A 27,341-nucleotide genomic window follows, 5' to 3' on the forward strand; every position below is an offset into this window, starting at 1 on the left:
CTTTACCTCGTCTTCTGGCTTACTGTGCACAATTTAAGAAAAACAGTGTGATAATGTTGCTCTCTGAAGAAAAATACACCTTGACCTGTGACCTGAGACCGAGATTCAGCACATTCTTGTCTGGTCTAGAGAATATTTGTTAGAGAAATGCAACATATCATGATGCATTAATTCTGATATTGTTTCCATACATGTACTCATACATTATTTATGCGGAAGTTGCACAAAAAACAAAAATTGATAATTTCACATTCCACCTGTCAACTACACACATCAACTACTCAGAACGCACACAGCAGTGCAATGGTCTGGTTTAAAACCTTGTGGTGCAGTACAGTGTAAACACACCACTCAGTTGCATGCTTATCGTAACCCTCACACTCTTTATACTTGCTTCTCTTTGCCCATTGCATTCTTTATCCTACAACCACTGTTATCATTTGTCATCATTTCCTGCTTCCTGGATCTTCCTCTCAAGTTTTTTTTTTTCCAGCAGCCAAATTTTATTCATTTATTTTAATCAGATTTCGCCAATGTCAATCAACATTGTTTCCACTGCTATCCTCAACATCTTTTCCTCATCTATAGCCTCTTAACCACTGTACTCTATGAAGCTTTTCCATGCTTACAAAGAGTAAATAAAAAGTTATAGTCAATTATTCAAGGCTATAAATGCGCTCTCCCTGAGACCCAAACTTACTCAGACATCATGTTTTGCCATAACCCAGACATCCATCCATCCATCCATCCATCCATCCATCCATCCATTTTCTATAGTGCTTGTCCTGTCTTGGGTCACGGGTGAGCTGCAGCCTATCCCAGCTGACTTCAGACAAGTGGCAAGGTACACCCTTGACAGCATGCCAGGCTAGTGCAGGGCACATACCTGCATAAACAAACAACCATTCACAATTTCATTCATAGCTTCGGGCAATTTAGAGTCTTCAATGAACCTCCCAAGCATGTTTTTGGGATTTGAAGGAGTAAAAGGCTTTTTTTTTTCAATAGCCATAAATGAAAAAGAGCCTTGAGTGTAACAGTGAGTAACCCAATAAAACCTGGAACTTGTATTAGGCCCTGGTCCTAAGTTTGGAAAATGGCAACGATACATGTAATTACATCCATCCATCCATCCATTTTCTGAGCCGCTTCTCCTTACTAGGGTCGTGGGCGTGCTGGAGCCTATCCCAGCTATCATCGGGCAGGAGGCAGGGTACAACCCTGAACTGGTTGCCAGCCAATCGCAGGGCACATACAAACAAACAAACATTCACACCTATGGGCAATTTACAGTTTTCAATCAACCTACCGTGCATGTTTTTGGGATGTGGGAGGAAACCGGAGTGCCGGAGAAAACCCACGCAGGCACGGGGAGAACATGCAAACTCCACACAGGCGGGGCCGGGGATTGAACACCGCTCCTCAGAACTGTGAGGCTGACGCTCTTAACCAGTCGTCCACCGTGCACATGTAATTACAATAAGAAAGAAAATGACTAACATTATGAGTACAGACCTCCACTTCTTTGCAGCGGCGAATCTTTGCAACTGCATGCATTTCATGCATTGACCTCACTATTATGTTCCTCAGTAACTCACATCATCACTGACCATCACCCATTGGCCAGACAGTCACTTGTCACTAAAAACAGCAGATGGAAAGAAGCAGAAAGGTGAGAGAAGGAACATTGCAAAACATGTTAACTTGTTATCTTTAACATAAAAAATTTTTTTTCTGGTGGCAGCAACAAGGATCTTCTATTTGCTGGAGACAAAGTCATCCATCCATCCATCCATTTTATACCGCTTATCCAAGGTCGGGTCGTGGGGGCAGTAGCTTTAGCAGAGACGCCCAGACTTCCCTCTCCCCAGCCACTTCATCGATCTCTTCCGGGGGGATCCCGAGGCGTTCCCAGGCCAGACGAAGAATGTAGGGAGACAAAGTCAGTATTCATCCATTGCTAATAGGTCAGGAAACTAGTCATAGTGTAGATGCAACTAGTTTAGATTATTATTGCCCTCCACAAGTATGCATAGATGGATGAGGGCAAGGGTCTAGACTGGGATAGGTGTTGAAAATGGATGAATGTTGGCATCGAAGACCAGATTTGTTCCACTTTTACTGCTAGTCTGCTTGCATTGGGACCAGATGGACCTATATTTTTAGGTACACAAGTCAAATAGTTGGTTATGAATTGTAGGACTTCTGTAGATATGTGCTAGATTTCAAATGTTTCAAATATTAGTTGAAAAGGGGTCAGTTGGCAGCAAAACAACCACAACACGGAATAATTTTGTCTGACTCTATTTGGCTCATTTTGGCTGCCTACATACAGTATACTCAAATTATTTCAAAATAATATGTGAAATAATATGTGAAAGCACGAAATATTGCCTCTTTCACACATTTTGCACATCCCTAACACGTTTCACCATCTGAAAATATTCAGTTTGATTTCAAAGAGACAGGAAATGGTGTGAAAAGCACACAATATTGTCTGCTGGACATTTACAGGATCTTAAAAATGTTTTAGTTTTAGGTACATAGTTCTGTAAATGCAGATTATTCTTCATTTTTGAGCTAATGTCAGAAATATGATCCCAATCACATAACATTTCTCAATTACTTGTGTGCACACACTCCTCATTATGGAAAGAGATAAACACATTAATGTCTGCTCTTACAGGCGCGCACAGTCTCTCCTGAAGGCACCAAAACATGGAGACATTCTTGGATAAAAATCTATTTGTTTTAATAGCTGAGGGGAGGATGTGGATCGACCACCCGTTGTGATGCTGTGCTGACTGCAGTGGTTCTCAAGCACAGAAAATCCTTGTTAGTCAATCTGCTCCAAACAGTTTGAGCTAAAACCACACAGGGACTTGTCTTTGAAATTTCATAACCATAATAATTGAAGTAGCTGGCACGGTGAACGACTGGTTAGCACATCTGCCTCACAGTTCTGGGGACCGGGGTTCAAATCCCGGCGTCGCCTGTGTGGAGTTTGAATGTTCTCCCCATGTCTGCGCGGGTTTTCTGCGGGCACTCCGGTTTCCTCCCACATCCCAAAAAACATGCGTGGTAGGTTGATTGAGGACTCTAAATTGCCCGTAGGTGTGAATGTGAGGCCGAATGGTTGGTTGTTTATAGGTGTCCTGCGATTGGCTTGTTTGTTAATATGTGCCCTCCGATTGGCTGGCAACCAGTTCAAGGTGTACGCCGCCGCCCGCCCGAAGATAGCTGGGTTAGAGTCCAGCAGCCCGCGACCCTAGTGAGGATAAGCGGTAAAGAAAATGGATGGATGGATGAATAGTAATTGAAGTAGCATGCTGAACATAGAGACAAACTAACAATCAATTTGTTGGCAGTGATGGTAGCTTACTAAGCCGCAATATACTCTACAATAGAAAACACGTGAATTACAATGGCTACTTGTTCAAAAAAAGAATGTTTACAATATCAACTGTTCCTCTGCAGTACATTCCATAATCTCTAATTATTATTATTATTTGTTTTTTATTTAATTTTTATTATTTTTTCTTGGGTTACGGTTGTAGACCTTCCTCTTTTTTTAAAATTATTCTGTATGTGTACAGTTGCACTGAAACATTTTCAGCTCCCATGGCAATTTATATTCATGGATGAAGATTACAATCGTACAGTAGTAGTAGTAGTTCAATAGAATGAGAAAACAAAAGCAATTTAAATACCTCAATGCAACTAATTCTACAATCGGCCATTTTTTTTTTTTTAAGTGGCCCAAAATTTGTACATTATGCAAATAATAAAACTAATGTAACTGGAATGTTTGACACTCAATAGTGTAAGAATACATCATCACACGGTACAAGAAGGCATGGTCAGGTGCTGCCATACTTATTGATAATTGGTATAATTAGATTGTTGAGAAAAAAAAGCAAAATAAAAGCAAATATACATGTAATGGTAATATTTATACTGCTCGACCTTAGTGAGGGCAAAAGGTACAGCATAATGAATGGATGGAAGGCTTTACTGTGGGCTTGGAAGCTAATGAATGGTATTTTCTGTGTTATCTGACTTTGTGTGACTATGTGAAAAACGGAACGTCCCAACACAAACTAAACCGGTCTGGCTTTGTTTACCGTATGTATAGAAAGTACTCAGTAATTTAATTTAGCTGCATGATCTGTACGGATGGAAACATAATACGTGTGTGTGTGCATGTGTGCGCGTGCGTGCACGCATGTGTTTCCACTGTTTAATGCTTAGCATGATTTGGATGGAGATGAAACTATGGAGAGACATGAGGTTACAGCTGGAGAATCACTTGAAGCAGCAGTAATTAACACACATGCTCACACAGATGACCTGTGAATGAAGCACACTCCTAATTCCTTTGGCAGAATCTTCAGAGGGAATCAATGAATGAGAGAAGAGACAGATGGAAAGAGCAAAAGCCTGATTGAAAAGAGAGGATGTGTAGTCTTGAAAGATGACAAATGGAGGGTGTGCAAGGGAGAGGGATAAGGGGGGGGGGGGGGGGGGGGGGGGAATGGTCCCAGCCCATTGAGGTAAAAGGACCCCTTGTCTATTTCAACATTCACATTTCAGCTCAACTTGGAAACTTTTCATTTATATTCAACAGCTTCAGAGATTGTCGTTATATAATGACCCCTTAAATTGTGTGTGGCCATGGATTAATACACAATATCATTACCATTTCAAGTCACTTAGCACCGAAATAAGCTACACTGGATTTGTCCACAGATGGCCTCAGCCATCTTGATTTGCTCAGAGAAAAGACCTTAAGACTGGACCACCGACAGTGTGAGTCCTTATCAGACCTGCTCAAGAAAGCCCATCGTGCCCTAAACCTAAGCGAACCATCTTGATGATGTTCCAGTCAGAGAGTGATGCCTTTATTGGTTACAATAAAACAAAGCACCAAATGTTCCTTTTTCCGACACATTAGTGAGATGATGAAAATGACCTGACAAATTGTCTAAGTACAGTCAACAATGCAACTTGTTGCAGTAATGAAAATACCATACATGGATGTACAGTACATTGTAATGCACGTTAATCTACCTTGCAGCATTGCTCGGTTGTGCGACTAAGTGTTGATTTTCTGCGTCTCCGTCTCCGCAGGGTGCACGTTGGACTACTTGACCGAAATATGAATGAATTTCCCTGCTGTGAGATCAATTAAGTCTTCTTCGTCTATCGTAATGCGCCAGCTCAATTTTTGTGACCGCACGGACTGTACGCATACAAAGCGATAGAGCAATAAAAAACAACAACATGGGTGCCTCGCACTTATGTGAACACATCTGCCGGTATCCCCATTTTTATGAGTCAAATTTAAAGGAACATAAAGATAACCAGATGGCTCAAAACTTCTAACGTGAACTATCCCAAACATTAGCTATAACAAACGCAGTGGGGATGCGTGGACCAACACGCAGGCGTGGAACACATCAACCCGAAATGTAGCTTAAATGGAACTGCATGTGCATCCGTGGTCTATGTGCAGTTTGTGGACGATCAATGTGGAAAGTTTTAATTGGGCTTTACCATTATGCTGGAGCATCTTAAGTCACTTGGGACCTAATTTATGAAGATCTCAAAAAGTGTGAGCTGAATTGCATGTTGACGTGAACAGATTGTGCATGCTGTGAGTGGGCGTCTTCTGCGTGATCTATTAAGATTTTGGCACAATTGAAAACAGGCGTAAAGTGGTGGAGACTGCCCTATAAATTAAGGTTTTACACTTTTGGTAGCTCTGGTGGTTTTCACCTTGAGCAATTTGTAAGAGGAACACTAATGTAAAATGAAGTTTCAATTGATGGAATTGGAAGTGTTAGGGGAAGAGACAAACCAACAGTGGGTATTTCAGCAGAAAGTGAGCCATGTTCAAATTAAATGGAAGTTTTTCAAACTTGTACGGCAGTTACAAATGTTCAAATTGTACTTAAAAATCCCCTAAATGTATTATGAATGAATACTAGATATTATGTTCAATTTGTGTGCAACACACCCAATACATCTGTACTTGTGTGAGGTTTCTGTTTCCCGTGATGAGGGACTGTGGGTTTGTGCATGGATGTGTGTGGAAGTGGAGGTTTTGAGGTTGCTTTAACATATGTTTTACAAGAAAGTCGGCATGTATGTAGCTCTGTGTGACATTCTTTGTGGTAGGTTAAGAATTTGTGAGTAAAGACACACACACACAAGCTATTGTACTTTTACATCAAAGTGGTGACATTGAGCATACAACTTCAATAAAAAAAGGTCAAGCGCAGCGGATCACCCACCGTCAAAGCAGTGATAGGAATATCACTCATACGTATGCGTTGTGTGTGAGGGTGATGCAATGAAAGAGTGAGACTGAGAGAGCATCTGTCTTAGTGTTTGTGTGTCGCAAGGTCAAAGGAGCACGTTTGCTCTGTCTTTCAATGTGTCTTGTTTCACTCTCTCGATGACCTTACCTGATATGTTACAGACCAGTAACCACACACACTATCTCGTCAAAAGACTGGTGTGGCCAAAATGTTTTAGGCCAATTACTGTATGGTTGCAATTTTATATTACTGCTTGTTTTTTATTTACCGACCGCATGTGCTATTCAAGCTCCATTAACACACCCATCCATGCATCCATCCATTTTCTGAGTCGCTTCTCCTCACTAGGGTCACGGGCGTGCTGGAGCCTATCCCAGCTATCATCAGACAGGAGGCGGGGTACACCCTGAACTGGTTGCCAGCCAATCGCAGAGCACATACAAACAAACAACCATTTGCACTCACATTCACACCTACGGGGAATTTAGAGTTGTCAATTAACCTACCATGCATGTTTTTTGGGATGTTGGAGGACACCGGAGTGCCCGGATAAAACCCACGCAGGCACGGGGAGAACATGCAAACTCCACACAGGCGGGGCCGAGGTTTGAACCCTGGTCCTCAGAACTGTGAGGCAGACGCTCTAACCAGTCGAGTCTACACCGTGCCGCCCATTAACACACCCATTTTAAATATATATTAAAAAAAAAAAAAAAAGGTTTTTTAACCACTTATCCAGTTCAGGGTCACAGTCCGGCTATAGCCTATCCCAGCTCAATTTGGGAGAGGCAGGGCACACCTTGGATTGTTTGCCAGAAAATCACAGAGCACATAATAAACAGCAACCATTGACACATTCACAGTCATTGGCAGTTTAGACTCTTCAAATCAACTAACGTAGCAGTATGAAATGCTCAGTTTCCCCAGGAACACAAAAGTCCATTTCTTACAGTCCACTATTGCCGCACAGGTAAGCCTCGACTCTGGAGCTTTCACCTGCCAAAAGTGCTTTTTTACATTTTTTTTTTATTTGTTCCATGAGATCAAGTCTGTTGCTTAAGTGGTGAACCTAAATGCCTACTCTCTTGGTCAGCGGTCAACAACATTTTTGAAAGGGTGAGCTGTTTATTGGTATTAATGCGAAGGGCTGGATTATTTGTAATTAATAATGACCAATGATAGACATCTACGTGAAGACACTGATCATGGCAAGTATTTCTCACAATAATTATCAACAATGATTTAACGAGGTAGGAAACAGGTAAATATCAATATGCAACACTTGCTGCAACTGTTTACAATTTCAAATGATCACTTCTACAACATTCATAGGAAATCACAATATCTTATCACTTGTGAGCTATTTTTAGAACAGTAAAGTAAAACTTTAACATCCGTAGTGCCTCTCTGTAGCCTTTGGTGAGAAACTAACATGCATGTTTTTGGAAGTTGGGAAGAGGTAAATATGAGATTTAAGATGGTCATTTTTGTTTTTTGTTTGTTTTTTTGTCCAGCAACTGGAGAAGATATTGAAGACAAAGCTATGCTTGTATGTTCTCTGAGAGATGTTTTCATGTTCTAAATCTACAGTTGTGAGTCAAAGCTTAAGCCCACACGTAAATGCAATTTTCTGGCGCTCTGACCCTGATTCCTTATATCACTGGTTCAATCTGAGGTCAGCAAGAAAGCACATTTTGTTCCTGTCTCTCAAACTCATTTGCTACTGTTTCTTTCTATGTCTCCAAGGTGCTGGTTCAAAATAGCTTTTTATTTAAAAAATGATTGTCTTTGTCTTAGTCTGACCAGAATGTGACTCCTCAATAATTTAAGAGGGTGTATTCCATTTCAAATTGGTATGTTCTTTTTGTATTCGCCAGCTATCAGGTTCATCTTAGGAAGTGATTAATGGGGCTCAGGGCCAATGCAATAAGATATGTGACCAGAGTGAAATGAGTCAAACCACATAAGAATTTGGGGCCTTGTGTTAGTTAAAATGTACACAGTGGTGACAAGTTAGCCTGGTCAAGTTTCACCACAGAAATGAGGAGTAGCACATGCAATTCCTATGACAAATGGTGTCAAGTGGGATGGTCGCTATGAGGCCATTTGTGGCATGTCCAGTTGGAAGGATCCCATTGACAAGTGACCCCCAGATGGTATGATTGCAATGAGACACGTGTGTGGGACATGGGCCATCTTCTGAAAGCGAGTGGGAGTATGACAGAGTGTGCTATCACTTTGGTTGCGCCTGTGACATGGCAATCATACCACAGAGCCTGACCCCGGTTGTGGTCAGTGTACCTAGCATTTTTTATTTTTATTTTTCACATTTAAATCTGTATTGAGGGTACTACTTCTCATAGTTCTGTGACACCCTGATTCAACCATATGCTACACAATATTTGCCTTTCTATTATAAAACATTATCTTCATCAAATAAACAGTCATGAAGAAATAACACAAAATACAATCTGTCTTTCATTGGTTATAGTGTTTCTCTTTGTCATTAAATTAATTGGCAGGTTACATTCTGCTATGATGTGCCACGATTTAAGGTGCTATCTCCTTCTTTCCCACACCCTTGGTGAAATTACAAACTAGATCAGCATGCTGTTCAACATGACGTAGCTGAATTGAACTGTAACACTTTCTGCAAAAGTGGCCAACAATCAATGATCCATTGTGGAGATTCCAAGTTACCAGTGACTACACCAATTTCATACATGCAGTATATAGTACATTTCTTTTTTTTAATGATTTTAATCCAATAGGGCAGGTTAGCAAATATGTCTCACAGTTCTAAGGTTCGGGGTTAAAATTTCGGCTTGGGCCTTCCTACGTGGTGTTTGTATTTTCTCCGGTGTTGATGTGGGTTTTCTCCAGGTACTCCGGCTTCCTGCCACATTATAAAAACAAGATAATTGAAGTTTCTAAATTGTCTATATGTGCGAATGTGAGTGTGAATAGTTGTTTGTCTGTATGTGCCCTGCGCTGATTGACAATAAGTCCAGAGTGCACCCCACCTCTCGGCCAAAATCAGCTAGGGCAGGCTCTAGCTCACCCGCAACCCAAATGAGGACAGACACTATAGAAAATGGATGCCTTGATTCCAGAAGATTACACATAATCTCCTATTGCTGCAAGAGTGACTAAAGCCCTGCTCGTGGCTCCAGTGTGAGTGCATGTGCCATGAGGTCACCACACTGATGCAGTTGATGTTGTTTGGGCGTTGTGATGACAGCAATTGTGTCATTATGGTCATGTCTACACTTCCACTTAATCTCCGTTTCTTCTCCTGGTTCAGAGTGAAATTAACTGCTGTTTTCCTTTAAATGATAATGCATGCAGTATAAAATCGTATGACTTCACCCTCGGTGGGATCTTCCAAGTCAAAGAAACATAATTTTGTCACAACCGACATTATACTGGATAAAGAGACTCTGAGAAAATGAGAGACTGAGAAGATCCTTGTTTGAGTGGAAAACCAGTTCTTTGGAAACATGATTTTCTGTGGAAACAGTGATGTCATGACAGCCTCTCTTGTGCATACACACAGATGCACACACACACACACGCACACACAATAGCATTGTCTGTTTTAAATCATGATTTCTTAACCATGATCAGAATTGAAAAACACATTTCTCCCCACTCATTCCAGTTGAGATGATGGGTCAACAGGTCGACATGATCTGGAGCTCACATGCACACTTCCAAACAACCATGAAATTCTGATTGTTAAAGATTATTTTTGGAGATGCTAAAAACCAATGTACTTTATACCAAATAAACACAACCCACAGTTAACAAGCCAACTAGAAACATTCATCTTGCTGGTAATGTGACTGACAATTTGGCGCTCCTTCCATGGCACGCAACTCACTCACGCTCTCAAAGTTTACATGGCTCTGCTTTGATTTTGTGATGAAGTCCAACCATTGCACAAGAGCAAAATCTCAGATTTCCTCCCGTCTTCAGCATTGTCTTTACACAGTATGAGTGAGCAACATAAAAAAAGCATGACCTTTCCTCTTGACAGTATAAGTGATTCATCAACATCACGCACAGAAACAGATAAATATTTTGACAACAGATTGTCATGCAACGCAAGGGCCTCTGCCGCGACGTTGTATTTCAACGAAACTGGAACACTGTGAGGCCATGCACTTTTTGATTTCCTTTGGTGAAATGGAGACATTCCTTTTTGTTTTTGAAAGCCTTTTAGAGCAAAGGTTTATAGTTGTGCTTCCTACAAACAAATGAGTCTTTTACAAGTGGAATATTCCACAGAAAAGGGGGAAAAAATGTCTAAGCAGTAGTAATTGTGGTTTATGTGGAGTATCATGATAAGAGAAAAACAAGAGTTAAGTTATCAGGAATACAGTGTACACTTTTCCTGTAGGTTGTCTTGCTACATTTCCAACAATCTACCCTTTTCAGCCTTCTAGCAATACTTTTTTTTTTAAATCTGTTATTATAGTTTATTATGTACTTCCCTTCACACATTTCCTCTGTTATTCTCCAAAGGCCTCGTATTTCCTCAAATATTTTTCTCTTGTCTTGCTTTCTCTTTAGGCTTTGACATCTGTGATCCCTCTTATCTTTTATTCTCATAATGGGTCACGCTTCGAAAACACACATACACACACACACACACACACACACACACACAAACACACGGAGAAACTGAGTTCTGCACTCCATGTTAGTGACTTATATGACATACATACAATAACCGGCCAGCGTTTCTCAACCAAGAAGCGGATCATATTTCAATAGCTTGACCCTGAAACTCCTTGGGAAGGGAAAAAAATAATACTGGCCTGCTGCATCGTGTTATGTTATTCTTTGTTGTCAATAACTGGTCATTTAATAACAATCATTTGCATGCATATCAATTTAGAAATAAAGTGTTAGTCTTTGAAAAATATATAATTTCTATAGCCCTTGTCCAACCGGGTACACCCTGACCTGGTTGGCTGTCAATCACAGGGCACATACACAGTAGGTAGTAGCTAATCTGTAAGGACATGACTTCACAATTCTAGTCTCGCTAAAGACAAAATATAAAAGTGGGAACAAGTTGGAGAGATGCTAGTCTGCATCCTGGCTACTGTCAACATGCTCTTGAGCAAGGTACCACCCCACCCCTCCAGCTCAAGAGGTACAGCACTGTTTGCATGCCCCGTTTACTCTGACTTCTCTCGTTGCTTGCCTTCATGTGTGTTGGTGTGCATCACAAAATATATAAACAGCAGATAGTAAACTGAATTTCCACTTTGGGGATTATAATCAGTATAATAATAATTATCATGATCAACTATTCACGCTTACACTTATGGGTAATTTAGAGTCTTATATGAGCCCAAGATGCATGTTTGGGGAATGGAAGAAGAAGCTGGAGTACCCGGAGGAAATCCAGGCAAGCACTCAACACAGGAAGGCCGGTGCCGAGATTTTAATCCAGAACCTCAGAACTGTGAGTCAGAAGTAACCATTAAACCACCGTGCGGTCCCTGGCAAAGGGAAATGGTTAAAGGAGGCCTATATTGATTGTCATCAAAAAGAAATATTCCAGGTTTAGATAATACATATAGTTTTTTTTATAGTGTTTTAAAGTGGAATTAGTTAAACCTGTCTTAAAACATCTTCACAGCGACTCTTTATAAGGAAGGGAAGTACTGTAGAGCTTGAATCCATGGGAGTAAAGGAGGGCTTTCAAAGGCACCGTTGCATTTTGAAATTAGCATTTTGCTTGTTATCATGAGCACCACTACTTCTACTATATAAATATATATATATATCTTCTTCTTCTTTTCCTTTCGGCTTGTCTCGTTAGGGGTCGCCACAGCGCGTCATCCTTTTCCATGAGAGCCTATCTCCTGCATCCTCCTCTCGAACACCAACTGCCATCATGTCTTCCCTCACGACATCCATCAACCTTCTCTTTGGTCTTCCTCTAGCTCTCTTGCCTGGCAGCTCCATCGTCATCATCCTTCTACCAATATACTCACTCTCTCTCCTCTGGACATGTCCAAACCATTGAAGTCTGCTCTCTCTAACTTTGTCTCCAAAACATCGAACCTTGGCTGTCCCTCTGATGAGCTCATTTCTAATTTTATCCAACCTGGTCACTCCGAGAGTGAACCTCAACATCTTCATTTCCGCCACCTCCAGCTCTGCTTCCTGTTTTCTCTTCAGTGCCACTGTCTCTAATCCATACATCATGGCTGGCCTCACCACTGTTTTATAAACTTTGCCCTTCATCCTAGCAGAGACTCTTCTGTCACATAACACACCTGACACCTTCCTCCACCCGTTCCAACCTGCTTGGACCCGTTTCTTCACTTCCTGACCACACTCACCATTGCTCTGGACGGTTGACCCCAAGTATTTAAAGTCCTCTACCCTTGCCATCTCTTCTCCCTGTAGCCTCATTCTTCCCCCACCACCCCTCTCATTCATGCACATATATTCTGTTTTACTTCGGCTAATCTTCATTCCTCTTCTTTCCAGTGCATGCCTCCATCTTTCTAACTGTTCCTCCAGCTGCTCCCTGCTTTCACTGCAGATCACAATGTCATCTGCAAACATCATGGTCCACGGGGATTCCAGTCTAACCTCATCTGTCAGCCTATCCATCACCACTGCAAAAAGGAAGGGGCTCAGGGCTGATCCCTGATGCAGTCCCACGTCCACCTTAAATTCTTCTGTCACACCGACAGCACACCTCACCACTGTTCTGCTGCCCTCGTACATGTCCTGTATTATTCTAACATACTTCTCTGCCACTCCAGACTTCCGCATGCAGTACCACAGTTCCTCTCTGGGTACTCTGTCATAGGCTTTCTCTAGATCTACAAAGACACAATGTAGCTCCTTCTGACCTTCTCTGTACTTTTCCATCAACATCCTCAAGGCAAATAATGCATCTGTGGTACTCTTTCTAGGCATGAAACCATACTGTTGCTCGCAAATACTCACTTCTGTCCTGAGTCTAGCCTCCACTACTCTTTCCCATAACTTCATTGTGTGGCTCATCAACTTTATTCCTCTATAGTTGCCACAGCTCTGCACATCACCTTTGTTCTTAAAAATGGGCACCAGTACACTTTTCCTCCATTCCTCAGGCATCTTCTCACGCACTAGAATTCTATTGAACAAGCTGGTCAAAAACTCCACAGCCACCTCTCCTAGATGCTTCCATGCCTCCACAGGAATGTCATCAGGACCAACTGCCTTTCCATTTTTCATTCTCTTTAATGCCTTTCTAACTTCCCCCTTACTAATCATTGCCACTTCCTGGTCCACCACACTTGCCTCTTCCACTCTCCCTTCTCTATCATTTTCCTCATTCATCAACTCCTCGAAGTATTCTTTCCATCTACCTAGCACACTGCTGGCACCAGTCAACATATTTCCATCTCTATCCTTAATCACTCTAACCTGCTGCACATCCTTCCCATCTCTATCCCTCTGTCTGGCCAGCCTGTATAGATCCTTTTCTCCTTCTTTAGTGTCCAAGATGTAATCCACCTGTGTGCTTCTACCTCCGCTCTTGTAGGTCACCCTATGTTCGTGCCTCTTCTGGAAAAAAGTGTTCACTACAGCCATTTGCATCCTTGTTGCAAAGTCTACCACCATCTGTCCCTCCAAGTTCCTTTCCTGGATACCGTACTTACCCATCACTTCTTCATCACCCTTATTACCTTCACCAACATGTCCATTACAATCTGCACCAATTACGACTCTCTCTCTGTCTGGGATGCTCAGAACTACATCATCTAGCTCCTTCCAGAATTTCTCTTTCACCTCTAGGTCACATCCTACCTGTGGGGCATAGCCACTAATCACATTACACATAACACCCTCAATTTCAAATTTCAGCCTCATCACTCGATCTGATACTCTTTTCACCTCCAAGACATTCTTAGCCAACTCTTCTTTTAAAATAACCCCGACTCCATTTCTCTTCCCATCTACACCATGGTAAAATAATTTAAACCCTGCCCCTAAACTTCTAGCCTTACTGCCTTTCCACCTGGTCTCCTGGACACACAATATATCAACCTTTCTCCTAATCATCATGTCAACCAACTCCCGAGATTGTCCTGTCATAGTCCCAACATTCAAAGTCCCCACATTCAGTTCTAGGCTCTGTGTTTTCCTCTTCTCTTTCTGACGAAGAACCCGCTTTCCACCTCTTCTTCTTCTTCTTCTTTGACTTCGACTTCGACCCACAGTAGCTGAATTTCCAACAGCGCCCTGCAGGTTGACGGCGCCGGTGGCGGACGTTGTTAACCCGGGCCACGACCGATCCGGTATGGAATTCTTTGGATGAACGCTCATATTTGTTTGGCAAGGTTTTAAGCCGGATGCCCTTCCTGACGCAACCCTCTGCATTTATCCGGGCTTGGGACCGGCCTACAGTTTGCACTGACTTGTGCCCCCCATAGGGCTGCATTCCCCATAGGGCTGCATAAATATATATATATATATATATATATATATATATATATATATATATATTCCTCCCTGCCCCTTAAAATTTGCACCCCTTCCCTAAACAGGTTCTTTCTGCATTTACTGCTTGCAAGTTGACGTTAAAGAGCATAACTTTCACTGTGTTGATGCACTGTGGCTATATGCATGCTTTGAGGGCACAGACTGTGATTGTTCTCTCTGGGTGTTAACTTTCGAAGCAGGAAGTGCACACTCGGGTCAGGGGGGGGATCTAGGCACGCTCAGTCTGCCCACATCTGTTCAAATAGCAGAGACCCTCGAAGTCACTCAGGAAATGTGTGTGTAAGTGTGTGTGTATGTGTGTGCGTGTGACAGAAGCCATTCTTTCTGTGCATGATTTATAAAAGTAATTGACCTTATGCTGTGAAACACCCGCCCACAGTAAGTAACAGAGGGAGATTTTTCATGTACCTGCTGCAGTGGGAAGCACTGCAAGTAAAATACCGACAAGGAGCATGAACCTATCAATCTGACCTCTGACTTCAGCTATGTTGACCATCTAGCCTCTAAAAATACAATCGCATTCTTCGTCTAGCATTGAACAATAAAAATCCCTGAAGATTTTGACGATCATTTTAGTTGTTAGAAAGAGACCGTTCCCTATAGACAAAAGCTGTGACGATTTGACCTTTGAAACATGACATGAGACATGAGACAATAAAAAATGGTTCCTCGTTTAAAATGTTCTTGTTTATTTTTTGTTTAAAAAGATGATCCATGACAGTTTGCAACATTATATTAACCAACACAATTGTAGTTAGGACCGTCAGCATTATTGTTAATATGGCAAGATACCCCCTGCCCTCTCCCCCGCAAAAAAATCATCAACTAAAGAATGGAAAAATAACACTCCAATGCATGAACAGATGGAACATGTAACAGAAAACAGAAGACAAATAGTCAATGTCAAAGGAGCATCTGGATATAAAAATGATTACAAAGCAGAAGGCTGCACGGAGAAGAAAACAGCTGGTGGCGATACAGTTTTAGGGCTTAGTGAGTCCCACATGGTTTGTCAAGTTTTAGCTTTTTTCACCAACTCTCGAACCTGCATTTTACAGTGTTGGAGTGCTGTGGTAATATTAAAACATATTACCACAACAATTTGGATAGTACACTGGCTTGTAAAAAGAAATATTAGCTACAGATCTCCCACTTTACGGATATTTTATTATGAATGAAACACTAGTATGAAATATAAAATGCTGCATTCTCTGTGGGTAGAGCTTTAATTATTTTCTTTTTTTTAATCAATCATAATTAGTAATAATGTTTTGCATTGATGATGGCACACTAAAAGTAAATTCAGAACTGCAGGGCGAGCATTGGAGCAATGTTTTGCTTTTTAAAGAAACATAACATTTGGGAACGGTATTTTGAAGAAACTAGAAAGAAATGTGGTTACTGATGGTGTATTGAGTCACCAACCTGACTTCTGTGCAGGCAGCGTGGGTTCAGAATCCACTCAGTGATGGTAGTGTGAATGACAAGACACGAATACACAAATAAAAATAAAGGGAACGCGGAATGTAGCTCAATTGAAAAGTTACATTTATTCTTAACAAAAATACTCAAGTATAAAGTGTGTTGCATTAAAACTACTGAGTGTTCATCACCACAGTTACTTAAATAACTTTAAGGAGTAACTGTAGCGCTTTACTACCCAACTTTAGTAGCCTGTTTCTATATTTGCCCCGTGGTTGACTGGCAGCCTATCGTCCAATGTTAATAAACTTCAGCTCCTCGCGCAACCAGGAGTAACCAATACAGAAAATAGTTGCATCGATTGACAGAAAGAAACGTAATATTTGTTAAGTAGGGTACATATGTATCGATAATTAGGCCTAATTTGAGCTCTCCTCTGATAGAAGTCAACAAATGCCCGAATATTGGATGTCTCTAAAAGATTATCCTCAGTGATTATCCTGTGGTGTGAGGTCTGCAAGGTCTGATTTTTCCTTTTCCCCTCTACTTGGAAAATGGTCAGGGCCAACAATGGAAAATGGTCATCTTGTTTAATATTTACGATTGTGATGTGAAACACACTGTTGCCAGACACAAATAAAGGAGCAGCTAGTTGTGTTTAGTGTTTTAATAACATGTCTCCAAGGAAATTCAACACATTAAAAATTAGAAAGAGAAGACTTTTCTTACTACTACTTCTTCTTTCCACCAGTCTGGATGCAATGTGGCACCATGCTGCCTCTCATAGGTCAATCTTGGTATTACAACAGATGTCTGCTTTGGATGAGGAGACGCGTGATTAATAATGTCGATGTTGGTCGTCTTAAGTACGCCCTCCACTTTAAGAGCAGTTGGAACACACCCATCCTGTGGGGTCTCTCACATTTGATTTAATCAAAATCCTTATTTAAGTTGTTAAATACCTGTATGCCTGTAAATTGGTAAAGAACGAGTGTCAAGAGTTGAGCATTTCGGCACACTTAAAAAATCCCGGTCCAACTTTGGAAATGAATCATGAAAACAAGATGGAGAGGAATTGACTAATTTCGCATTAAATTGTCTGCATTTCAGTCTTCAAAGAGGAGCATAGAGGTTTCATGTGGTGAGTCAGTACCCACTGCTTAACTGTGAGAACCGGTTTACATCCAAGCTGCACGGCATCATGTCGACGTGGTGGCTCTAACACTATTAACATGAACAAGGCCAAACATTACACACATGTAAACACATAAAGACTGCATCATGAGGTTTTGTGATGGCAATAAATGATGTTCACAACACACCCCGTTGATTAATGCGCTCTCACTGTGTCCTGCCTGTGATGGGTTCGGAAGGGTGGAGGGAGCATATGTCAGGGTGGGAAGAGAAGATTTCAGGAAAATCTGGGCAGGATGAGAAGAAAGAGGACATTAAAAGAGTCAGTAAACGGTACAATATGTCATGGGTGACGCGCTGAAGCTCAGCATCTCACAGGAGTGGCCCAGATGAAAGTGATGGATGCTGAGTGAATCATGGCGACACCCTGACTAATCGTGGGAGGATTTGACAGGATGGAAACAAGGAGGGAAAACTACGAGACTGATTCCAAGACTTGAGGAACTGAAAGGAAGAATGCAGAAGAATTATAGAAGAGAGGAACAGGAACACCTGCTGATATTTAAAGGGTATTTATTATGGAAAACAGACCTTTTAATGTCTTGCACACACATAGTTGGGTTCTTTGGAGTGCCTACTCACCCATCAAGAGTGAAATCAAACAACCAAGTTACCAACCTGTTATGAAACATTGGGGTTAATTAACATGACCACCCATACAATTAATTTCTTAGTCATGACTAACTTATCCTACCAATGTATTTTTTATTTATTTTTTTATCTCAAAAGGTTGCACAATCATTCAGCTCCAAGAGCAGTTATACAACATTCCAAGAGAAGCACTATGTGGAATACTAACATCATCTGGATCTTCTAAAAGTTAAAAGTAACTAAAAAAATAAACAATTGTTCAGGTTATGTACTGTAAAAGTGCAAAAAAAAAATGGTTTATTGTTTTATATTAAAAAATAGAATGAAGCAGCAATGTGCATAAATAATTCTGAGTGCAAGAACAACAGTAAAGTGCAAAATCATAAAAAGTTCCAAAAATGCTAAAAATGTTCAATAAAAAGTATGAAACAAAATAAAGAATAAAATATCAAGCAAATACTTAACTAATGAGGTATGTGAGCAGAGATACATGAAGCAAGGTGACAGAAATTGCTTAAAAAAACAAAGACGAAGTTTAAAAATTGGATCTTAAAACGATGTAAAAATGTGCAAAATAGTTAGTACAAAAAATATTTAAATAAACTACTGTAATCCAAACCTAACATTTTATGCTTCTCTGTTGTCTCTCCCTCAATATGCCAGACTCAGTCGACTGTTAATTGCTCTCGGGGACCCTTAGTGGTCGCAGGGCCTCAAGCAGATGCTAAATTTGCTTAGACAAATCGGGCCGTCTCTCCTCTCCAATAGAAACCGTTTGACAATGTGCCAACTGCATATACACCGTTCACACAAGAATGAATTCAGAGGTTTGTGACGCCTCCAGTAGGGGTAAGAATCCACGCGGTCTCGTGGTAGCTCGCGTGTCCTTCACCTTCGCAGTTGTTTGTTTGCAATTGGGGTCAAAGTGCAGCTTGCGAGGCGAGGACTGGCTCTCTCCAATAGTATCTACTTGTACTTGAGTATTTAGACTCTTCTACAATTCTTGATCCTTGAAATGCACAATGTCTCCTTTAAAGCTTCTTCAGTATGTGTTATGTCAGCATATCCCTGAAAAGGCTCATTCCACAAAAACGAAACAACAACAAAATTCACGATTCTCTGGAGTGTGTTCTCTCCTCCACTGGCCAGTGCTGTCATGTTTATAAAGCAATCAATGTATTGTTGGCAAAGGAAAGCACTGACAGCCAGACAGGAGCCAGACTATAATGGTTGACATTAAACAACCGAGAGAAAGAAAATAAAATTACAAATCAAGGTCATTCATGCTGCTTTACTGCAATTGCCATTTTGCATTTGGGGCAATGCAACACCCGATCCAGCAGATGCGTGCGGTGGTGGAAAATTACTTTTTCTCTTGATAAACTAGTCACATAGTCCTCATACAGTAGTGATGGGACGTTTTTAAACTATAATAATTAGACTACTTGTCTGTGTGTGTTTGCCTGAGATGAAACCTGTTAGTCTTGACACACATCAATACAGTATATTAGTAGGCCCTACTATTGTTTCAAAATGTTAACAAGGGTGTCTAATTTGTTTAATTCAGTTAAGTGGTTACAATGTGGGGGCAGCATGGCGCTTTAGTGGTTAGCACATCTGCCTCGCAGTTCGGAGGTTCAGGAGAGGTCCTTAGTTGGAATCATTTGTCTCCGACATGTCTCTGAATGTTTACTCTTACATTCCAAAAACTTGCACATCAGGTTGATACGACCATCCTTTTGCGACATTTGAAGTGAGGCGAGAGGTGTGCAACGCCCTGGACTGGTCGCCACTGAAGACTGAATTGTCCATAGGTGTGATTGTAAGTCTGAATGCTTGTTTGTCTACATGTGCCCTGCGATTGGTTGGCAAACAGTCCAGCATGGACAATGCTTTTTGTCCAAAGTCAGGTGCATGGATAGCCTCCAGTTCACCGATGACCCAAATGAGAGTAAGCAGTAGAAAAAAAAAGAAAAAAAAAGATTGATGGGTACATGGATGGATGGATGGGTTGAATGTGACATCTGGTGGGTGTTATAGGCTACTATATTATTCTCGTCTTCAAAACAGAACATCTGCAGTAAATAAATACAATTATTGATATAAAGGACCTAAAGTTTAAAGATTAAACGGACTCTTGCATTGAGAACGTTTTTTTCTTGTCTTGTGTGCCTATACGAATGTTTCTGCTTCGGCAATGACGTAGACAAAATTGTAATTTGTGGAACTCGAGCAGTGACATTATTATGATGTTACCGTGATTGTCCACTAGGTGGTAGTGTTACTGTAGACTGACTGACGTTGATTTGCATTGGTTGAATTCAATTTGTCTTTTTTTTTTTTTAATGTGAAATTCATTTAATAGGTTTCATTCATTTGCAGTATTTTATCCGTTTAAAAAAGGTTCTAATAGTTATTTGGGTATTTTAAATAATATTTCGGAATCCATTTTACTACAGCTACATTTATACATTTGTCTCAGGACAACTATATCATAATATAATTTACACAAGTACATATGTTTCTGTGTTTTGTGCATGGATTATTTGAAATTTCATTGAAGGGGGGTGGTTGGTGGTGGGCCAGAAAATGTCGCCAAATTCTGGAATGACCGTAAATCAAAGCTAAAACAAACAAACAAACAAACGCAAAGGCGACAGCAAAAAATAATAGGTGCACTTTATGAAGTAATCATCAAAATGTGACTATGAGCTAAACGTGAACGTGGCAACGTATTTATGAATGAGCGGCACGGTCCTCGTGACGCCACCAGCCAATGAGCCGCACCTGCAGCCGTCTACAACAACAAGAGTTGCCCACGCGCTGGCCCTGCACGCCCACGCACGCACGCACGTACGCACGGACACATCCTGTCACGTCACGCCCGACCTTCCAAGCGCACGATGGCTTTCAAAGGCAGCAACGGCGTGGCCGTGGAAAGACGCGTGGATCTGGCGTCCCTCTTCTGCATGATCGGGCGACACGGCCCCGCAGTGGCTCTCGTCGTGTTCGCCATGGTGTCCGTGCTGGCGGGTTTGGTCATCTACCGAACCGTGAGGGGGAGGAGGAGGAAGAAGAAGGCCGCCGAACGAGCAGAGGGAAAGAACCCCCCCGCGGAAACCGACGAGGCGGCGACTCAAGATGGGCGAGAACAGCAAGCGTGTGCGGCTTCAACAGGTACATTGACGAATGACGTCATGGTCACGATTAGCATTGTCGGTGGAATTAAACCTTTGGGCTTGGCTGGGCGCAAACTGGGGCTTTAAGTAAAAAATTAAAAAATAAATAAAAATAATGTATCTTCTCACAAAAATCCTATTCCGATTAATTAATTGAGTTCCTCCCTTTGAGTCTCGAAAAAGCAAACCATGACACCTTTTTTTTTTTTCTTGAATGCCAAGTTTTTTTAAGCACGTTTCCCCCAGCATTAAATTGCAGCCACACCCACAGAAATAATACAACTGTTTAATCTTCATTCTTCTTTTCCTCTTGTAAAAAATGTCCCTTTTTCCCAAAACATGTATGTAAACATGATCCTTAATAATTTAACATTTAAAATGTTAACAATTTTAGAATGAACCACCAAACTGCAAGCATGGCTTGGCTGACCTGTATGTCACACCTAAGCTCTCTTATGGTATTTTCTCAGCTTGCAAAATTTGTGGCATAGAAGCACATACCTCAGGTCAAACGTTTCCAACATGTCGATGCTTTTGCGACATGTCTTTGGCAATGTTCAGCGCGATTGAATCTGTGATTGGCTTCCACCGGGCTTTCTTTTCCTACGGAAAGCAATGTAAAAAAAAAAAAAAAAAAAAAAAAAAAAAAAAGGTTCTACACTTGCCTGTTGCTTATCAGGAATAAAAGTCGAAAATTGCTTTTTTGAGAAATAGTTGGCAGAGAGGTTGGAAAAGTCGTTAAATATAGCGACAAAGTCTGTAATCTGAGGGCACTGACTGTGCCTTTTGGAAGGAGTGCACATCAGCGGGGATGCATTTTTAACTACAAAAAAAAAAAGGATTTTCAAAAATAAAATAATCGTCCAGCCCTAATACAAACCTTTATTTGATTATCAAAATGGTCCACCAGCACTTTAGAGTTAATCCATCAAAATGCAGTAGCCTATTAACCTGTGGCACAATATATGAACAAATGTTTTGGGACATGCAATTTATTTAATCATATTAATTAATCAGGGGTTATGCTTAATTTCTCTATCCATTTTAAGACATTTGGGACAATTCAATTATGTGGACAGTGGGAACAGTTTGGGGAGGACTCACTGTTCCAACAAAGTCTATAAATGCATGCTTGGATGAGTCTGGTGGGGAAGAACTAACACAGAACCCTGACCTTAACCCCATCAAACATCTTTGGAAGGAACTAGAACAGAAATTATGAGCCAGGCTTTCTTTCGTGTCTCAGGCCTCTGACCTCACAAATGTTCAATTGGATGAATGGACACATTGCAGGACACAAAGTCTGCAAAGGAAACGCCATATTTTTGCTTTATGTAGGTTTACTGGCCAGGTGTCTCAATAATTGTGTTGATGTAGTGTATGTGCATTTGGCTTACATATAAGCAGACGCAAGTGACTGCACTTAAAGGGTCAAATGATTATGTACCAAACATTTGAATTTAGAAAGATTATTGTTGTTGTCAACCACAACAATTCAATAGCTAGGTCAATAATTCTGCTTTTGCAGATGTAACAACATGCTTGCTTTTGATTAATTCAACAATTTTAGAAACCCCCTACTACCCAGTAAGGTGTTCAGTGAGCATCTCACACAACTGAAAGGAAAGTTGTTTCGTGTCACAGATGTTGGTGATGTGGCAAACGAGGATGATTATGACTCCACTGGGACTCTCCTCAAAGTCAGACATCGTACGACTGCGGCTGCTGAGAAGAGCCTGTCACCCTGGGCATCTGACGTCCAAGTACCGGTCGACCAACATGCTACATTACCGCACACACAGCGAGTGGAGTCTGTGCCGTCGTCTTTCAGAGAAATCCAGGTGTACTTGGAGGAGCCCAGTCGGAGTCTGCAAAGTGTTGGGGCAGAAATACAAGGGGAATCTGCTACTGTTTGCCACCTATATTCAACAGATGACTCATTTAGGGATGAAGGGATTTCAGAAGGCAGCTTGAAGAAGCCTGAGTCCATTCGGGATCAGATCTGCCATGAAGAAGTAAGAACTAATTTATTGGTTGTTGATGGTTTACAAATTGTAATTTCAACTAAAGCGGCGTATACACACTGTCAATCGGGCCAAATGTGAGGCTTTTTGCCTCTCTTGCTATCGAAGTCAGAAAAGGCCCTCTTCAGTGATATCTTAAATATTATATAAAAATATTCTGAGCAATTATCCAGTGGTGTGAGGTGTGTTAAAAGATGTTTTGGGTTTTTCCTGCTTGAAAAACAGTTCAAAATTGCTAATGTGAAGTCTGTTCAACATCTACCCTCACAAATCCTTGTGTGGTCAACACCTGTTTACAATTGCAAACGTTACACCTGTTTAATGTTTGCACTCGTAAAACCTTGTGTGGTCAACACAGAGTTTGGTCAAGACGTGGGCCATTGGTGTGTCTATATAATGTCTCCCCAATTAATTTACTGTAATCAAAATGACAGGAAGAAGAGTTTGAAATTGCAATGTAGTTACCGGCCGAGTGAACAGTTGGCCTAGCTTGTTCTCCTACGACGACTACTATGTATTTTCCGGCAATCTGGAAGTGTATCAGATGGTGTTTAAATTTAATTTCATATTTTCCTATTCAGGTCGACAATGGAGAAAACCAAGTTCACAAGTCTGTGACCACAGATGAGGATTTTTCTGACAACAAGAAAACCAGAAAAGAAGAGGAAACCTCTCAGCCTTGGTCAAGTAACCAAGTGTGCTTTGAGCAAACCCGTGCCATCAGAGAAGCTGATCATGACAAACAAGACAACAAAACCACAGCAGAAAGTGGAACAGTGGAACTCGACATTGAAGAACATGTAATGTCAACAGACAAGAGCCTAAAGGATGAGTTTGAGGAGGTGATTCAACATCAAGACGGTGCCGATCCTAGTGTATGTTCCTCTGATCACTTCGCTCCAGAAGAGGGAAAGAAACATGCAGTCATCAATGAAGAGCAGGAGAGAGAGGATGACCGCAACAGTACTCTGGCTGCTGAAGCAACTGAAGCAGATTCAGATGGCTTGAAGACCACAGCTGTTGATTTTGATGCTCGGTCACCACCGTTGGATAATCCAGAAATCCAGGTCGAACGTAAAGTGGAACACAGCCTGACAAGCAACCAAGAGATGGACCACCTTCCTGATAGTGAGCTAGTAGAGAGTTGCAATATTGTTAGCAGCAGGGAAGATGTAAGTTCAAGTGTCCCACCTATGGTTGACAATGATATGCCAGGCATCACCTCTAAAGCAGCACCCCAAATTGACTCAGTTTCAGATGTATCAACTAATGATCAACAAGCACAGAAAGAAGTTCCAACTGTGGATGAACCTCCAATGCCATCAGATGACACTGAAAGCCTCTGTGAAATTATTGAAAAAGCTACAACCGCTACACAAGATGAGGCGCCTGTTGACCATATTTGTGAACACCACAATTTGTCTTTTGAAAATCAAAGTGTTCAAGAACTTGACCACAATGCTTTGAAAACGATAAGTGTTGGTTTCGCTCCTGACCCATCTTGTGACATTGAAGCATCCATCTACGAAGACCAGTATGGTGACAACACGAAGGCCACAACTTTCGAGCAGCCGAGGTTCGATTCGCCAGGTGACACAGATGCCAGAGACGATAACTTTCATGAGGACATTGCGTCTTCCTCTCAAGATCAACAAAATGATCAAAATGCTGACGATTTTTCCTTTCTCACCGCTCCTGTCATGACCGAAGGTACAATGAACCCACCCAAGCTTCAAATTTGCCTACCGCTCTTTGAGCCAAGCAAGCTGAGGCATAACATATGTGGTGGGGGTGAAGAAAGCGGGATTTCCAGCATGGCTGTCAGTCCTGAGTTGCTCGATCCTGGGATTAACTTTGACACCATTGGGATACCAGCGAAGGCTCAGGAGTCACATGCTGAGGCGAAGCTGGAGCCTCAAACTTGCCTTTTGGTTGACGATGCAACTCTATCAGGCTTGGAGGAAGATGTGGTGGTGTATGAGCCTCACACAGTTGCACTGCCAGTGCAGCCCTGCAGTCAAATCATAGACTCTGCTAATGATGAGTCAGTGGCAGCAAACGAGGGCATGTTTGGCCATGTTATTGAGCAAGGCAACCAAAGAGAGACAGACAAGTTTACAGTGCCGGTCCGAAGTGATGATTGGGAAAGACAGGCAGAAATGAAAGTTGCTGTGGTTTCAGGTGTTAATGAGAAATTGGAATGTGCAGAAAACAAAGAGGCAAAGATGGAAAAAGATGAGGACTATGCGAAGACTGAAATAAATATCATGGAGGCAACAATGGACCATAATGAGTGGATCACAGATGGTAACCCGAACTTTCCTTGGCTGATTCTCTCTTTGCCATCTTTTGGTGGTGAGAACCACACATCATCCCAGCAGCTTCCCACTGAAGAATCAAATCACCCAGATTCAGAGCATCAATCTCTTCCTCAAGTCAAACAAATTGATGGATGGGATTTTGAAGAAAACATGAAGAGCAAAAAAGTCAAGGTGACCTTCCGTGTCCACTACCTCACCCATTCACTGTTCCAGATGTTGGCTGTAACAGGGGACCAGCAGGAGCTTGGGAACTGGAAGGGGTTCATCCCTCTCGAGAGCACCAAAGATGGATACTGGATGGCTGTGGTGAGCCTTCCTGCTGATAACCATGTGCAGTGGAAGTTTGTGGTAGTAGAAAAGGGGGAGGTGTGTCGCTGGGAAGAATGTGGCAACCGGCTGCTCAATACGGGATGTGGCAAAGACGTGCTTGTGCACAAATTGTGGGGATTTCTGTGAGAAGTGATGGGGAAATGATCATGAGGCCTGTTTTAACTTGGCACTAAGTAAGACCTACGAAATTACATCGAAATGGTAACTGTATGTTTTCACTGCGAAATAAAAACATTTTCTGTATTTAAAATATTACTATGGGATATTTTAAAATTGGGGGAAAAGGATTGGTTACAACAATTGTGGAAGCATACTCCCATAGATGTCTGCTGAATCAGTTGTTGTCAGGGTAATAATGATTGGATCGTCAGTCTTTGGGTGGTTTCACACACACGCACACACGTCACAATGTTGCATTCGAACGAAATGAGAGTAACATTTTCATGCAAATAGGCTCCACAATATGTAAAAGTTTACACCCTTTTGATTGCTTGACTTTCAAATGTTGCATTATGCACTGTCCAACAAGCTAATGTTATCGTACTGCATTCATGTCTTCCTGTAGAAATTAGCCACAGTTTTTTTTTTTTCTTTTTTTTTTCTCTCTTTCCCCCCCTCAAGTATCCATGTGTGTGTCTGGTAAATAGTATGGACACATGCACATTGTGTTCCCAACACTTCTGCAAAACCATGGTACAGTTGCTTTGCTAAATAATGACAGTACAAGCAATTTATTGTTATTCTCATTGAGGTAAGACTATTTCCTAACATGGGTTTCCTAAAAAAAAAAAGCTTGAAACTGTCTAGGTTACCTATAGTAGTCTCATGCAAAGGCAATATCTGTGAATTATGCAATAAACAGCTTTTTAAACTGTGCAAGTTAAATTTGGCAGAGAGGTTGAAAAAGCGTAAACTGCAATACTGTTTATGGTGCCGGAATGTGCACAGTATGTGAAAACAAGCAGTTCACTTTTATACTACGACAATAATCAAAGCAATAACTGGTGTGCATCAAAGACCAGCTATTTTAAACGAGGTGTGATGCTGCTTTTTGACCGAATGCATGTCCCATCGTTGCTCTATATACTAGTGCCTTGTTAAACATAGTTTTTTTTGCTTGTTTTTTTTCCCCCACAAGTGGTTTTTAATGTATTCTTCATTCAAAATATTATGCAATCTTGTGATGTTACTGTTTGATATACATAACTTTTCATCAGTGAGGATGTGTCACTGCAAATGCATTTATTAAAGGCCAGTTATTTGAAAGTTTCTGTGCCAGTCTTAATTTTTCAGGCAAGCATGTTGTCTGAGGGCATGTTTATGTATGAATGGAGGTTTTTGTGTGTGTGTGTGTTTTTAAGAGAAAAACAGATTTCTATGCACACCGCAAAAATGGCTGGCAACACTGTGCCACGACCATGCAATGTGATG

At 41.3% G+C, this 27,341-nt stretch overlaps 1 protein-coding gene across 2 annotated transcripts; it reads left to right on the top strand.

The window, feature by feature from the left end:
* The first annotated feature begins 20,826 nt into the window (after positions 1 to 20,826).
* stbd1 (starch binding domain 1) lies at positions 20,827 to 27,176 on the top strand. Of its 2 annotated transcripts, none has more exons than XM_061799623.1 (3): positions 20,827 to 21,233; positions 22,880 to 23,250; positions 23,841 to 27,176. In XM_061799623.1, exons 1-3 carry the CDS (start codon positions 20,960 to 20,962, stop codon positions 26,034 to 26,036), a joined length of 2,841 nt encoding a protein of 946 aa, XP_061655607.1. In that variant the 5' UTR covers positions 20,827 to 20,959; the 3' UTR covers positions 26,037 to 27,176. The 2 variants fall into 2 exon arrangements, with proteins under 2 accessions (XP_061655607.1, XP_061655609.1); XM_061799625.1 differs by having other exon boundaries at positions 21,065 to 21,233; positions 22,864 to 23,250.
* The last annotated feature ends 165 nt before the right edge of the window (positions 27,177 to 27,341 follow it).

This window comes from Phyllopteryx taeniolatus, chromosome 15 (genome assembly GCF_024500385.1).
Source record: "Phyllopteryx taeniolatus isolate TA_2022b chromosome 15, UOR_Ptae_1.2, whole genome shotgun sequence".
Lineage (NCBI taxonomy): Eukaryota > Metazoa > Chordata > Actinopteri > Syngnathiformes > Syngnathidae > Phyllopteryx > Phyllopteryx taeniolatus.

Excerpts from the sequence above, each read along its gene's own strand:
- stbd1 (XM_061799623.1), top strand. The coding sequence starts at position 20,960 with ATGGCTTTCAAAGGCAGCAACGGCGTGGCCGTGGAAAGACGCGTGGAT. Across the intron at positions 21,234-22,879 it reads AGCGTGTGCGGCTTCAACAG|ATGTTGGTGATGTGGCAAAC; the intron begins GTACATTGACGA and ends TTCGTGTCACAG. Across the intron at positions 23,251-23,840 it reads ATCAGATCTGCCATGAAGAA|GTCGACAATGGAGAAAACCA; the intron begins GTAAGAACTAAT and ends TTTCCTATTCAG.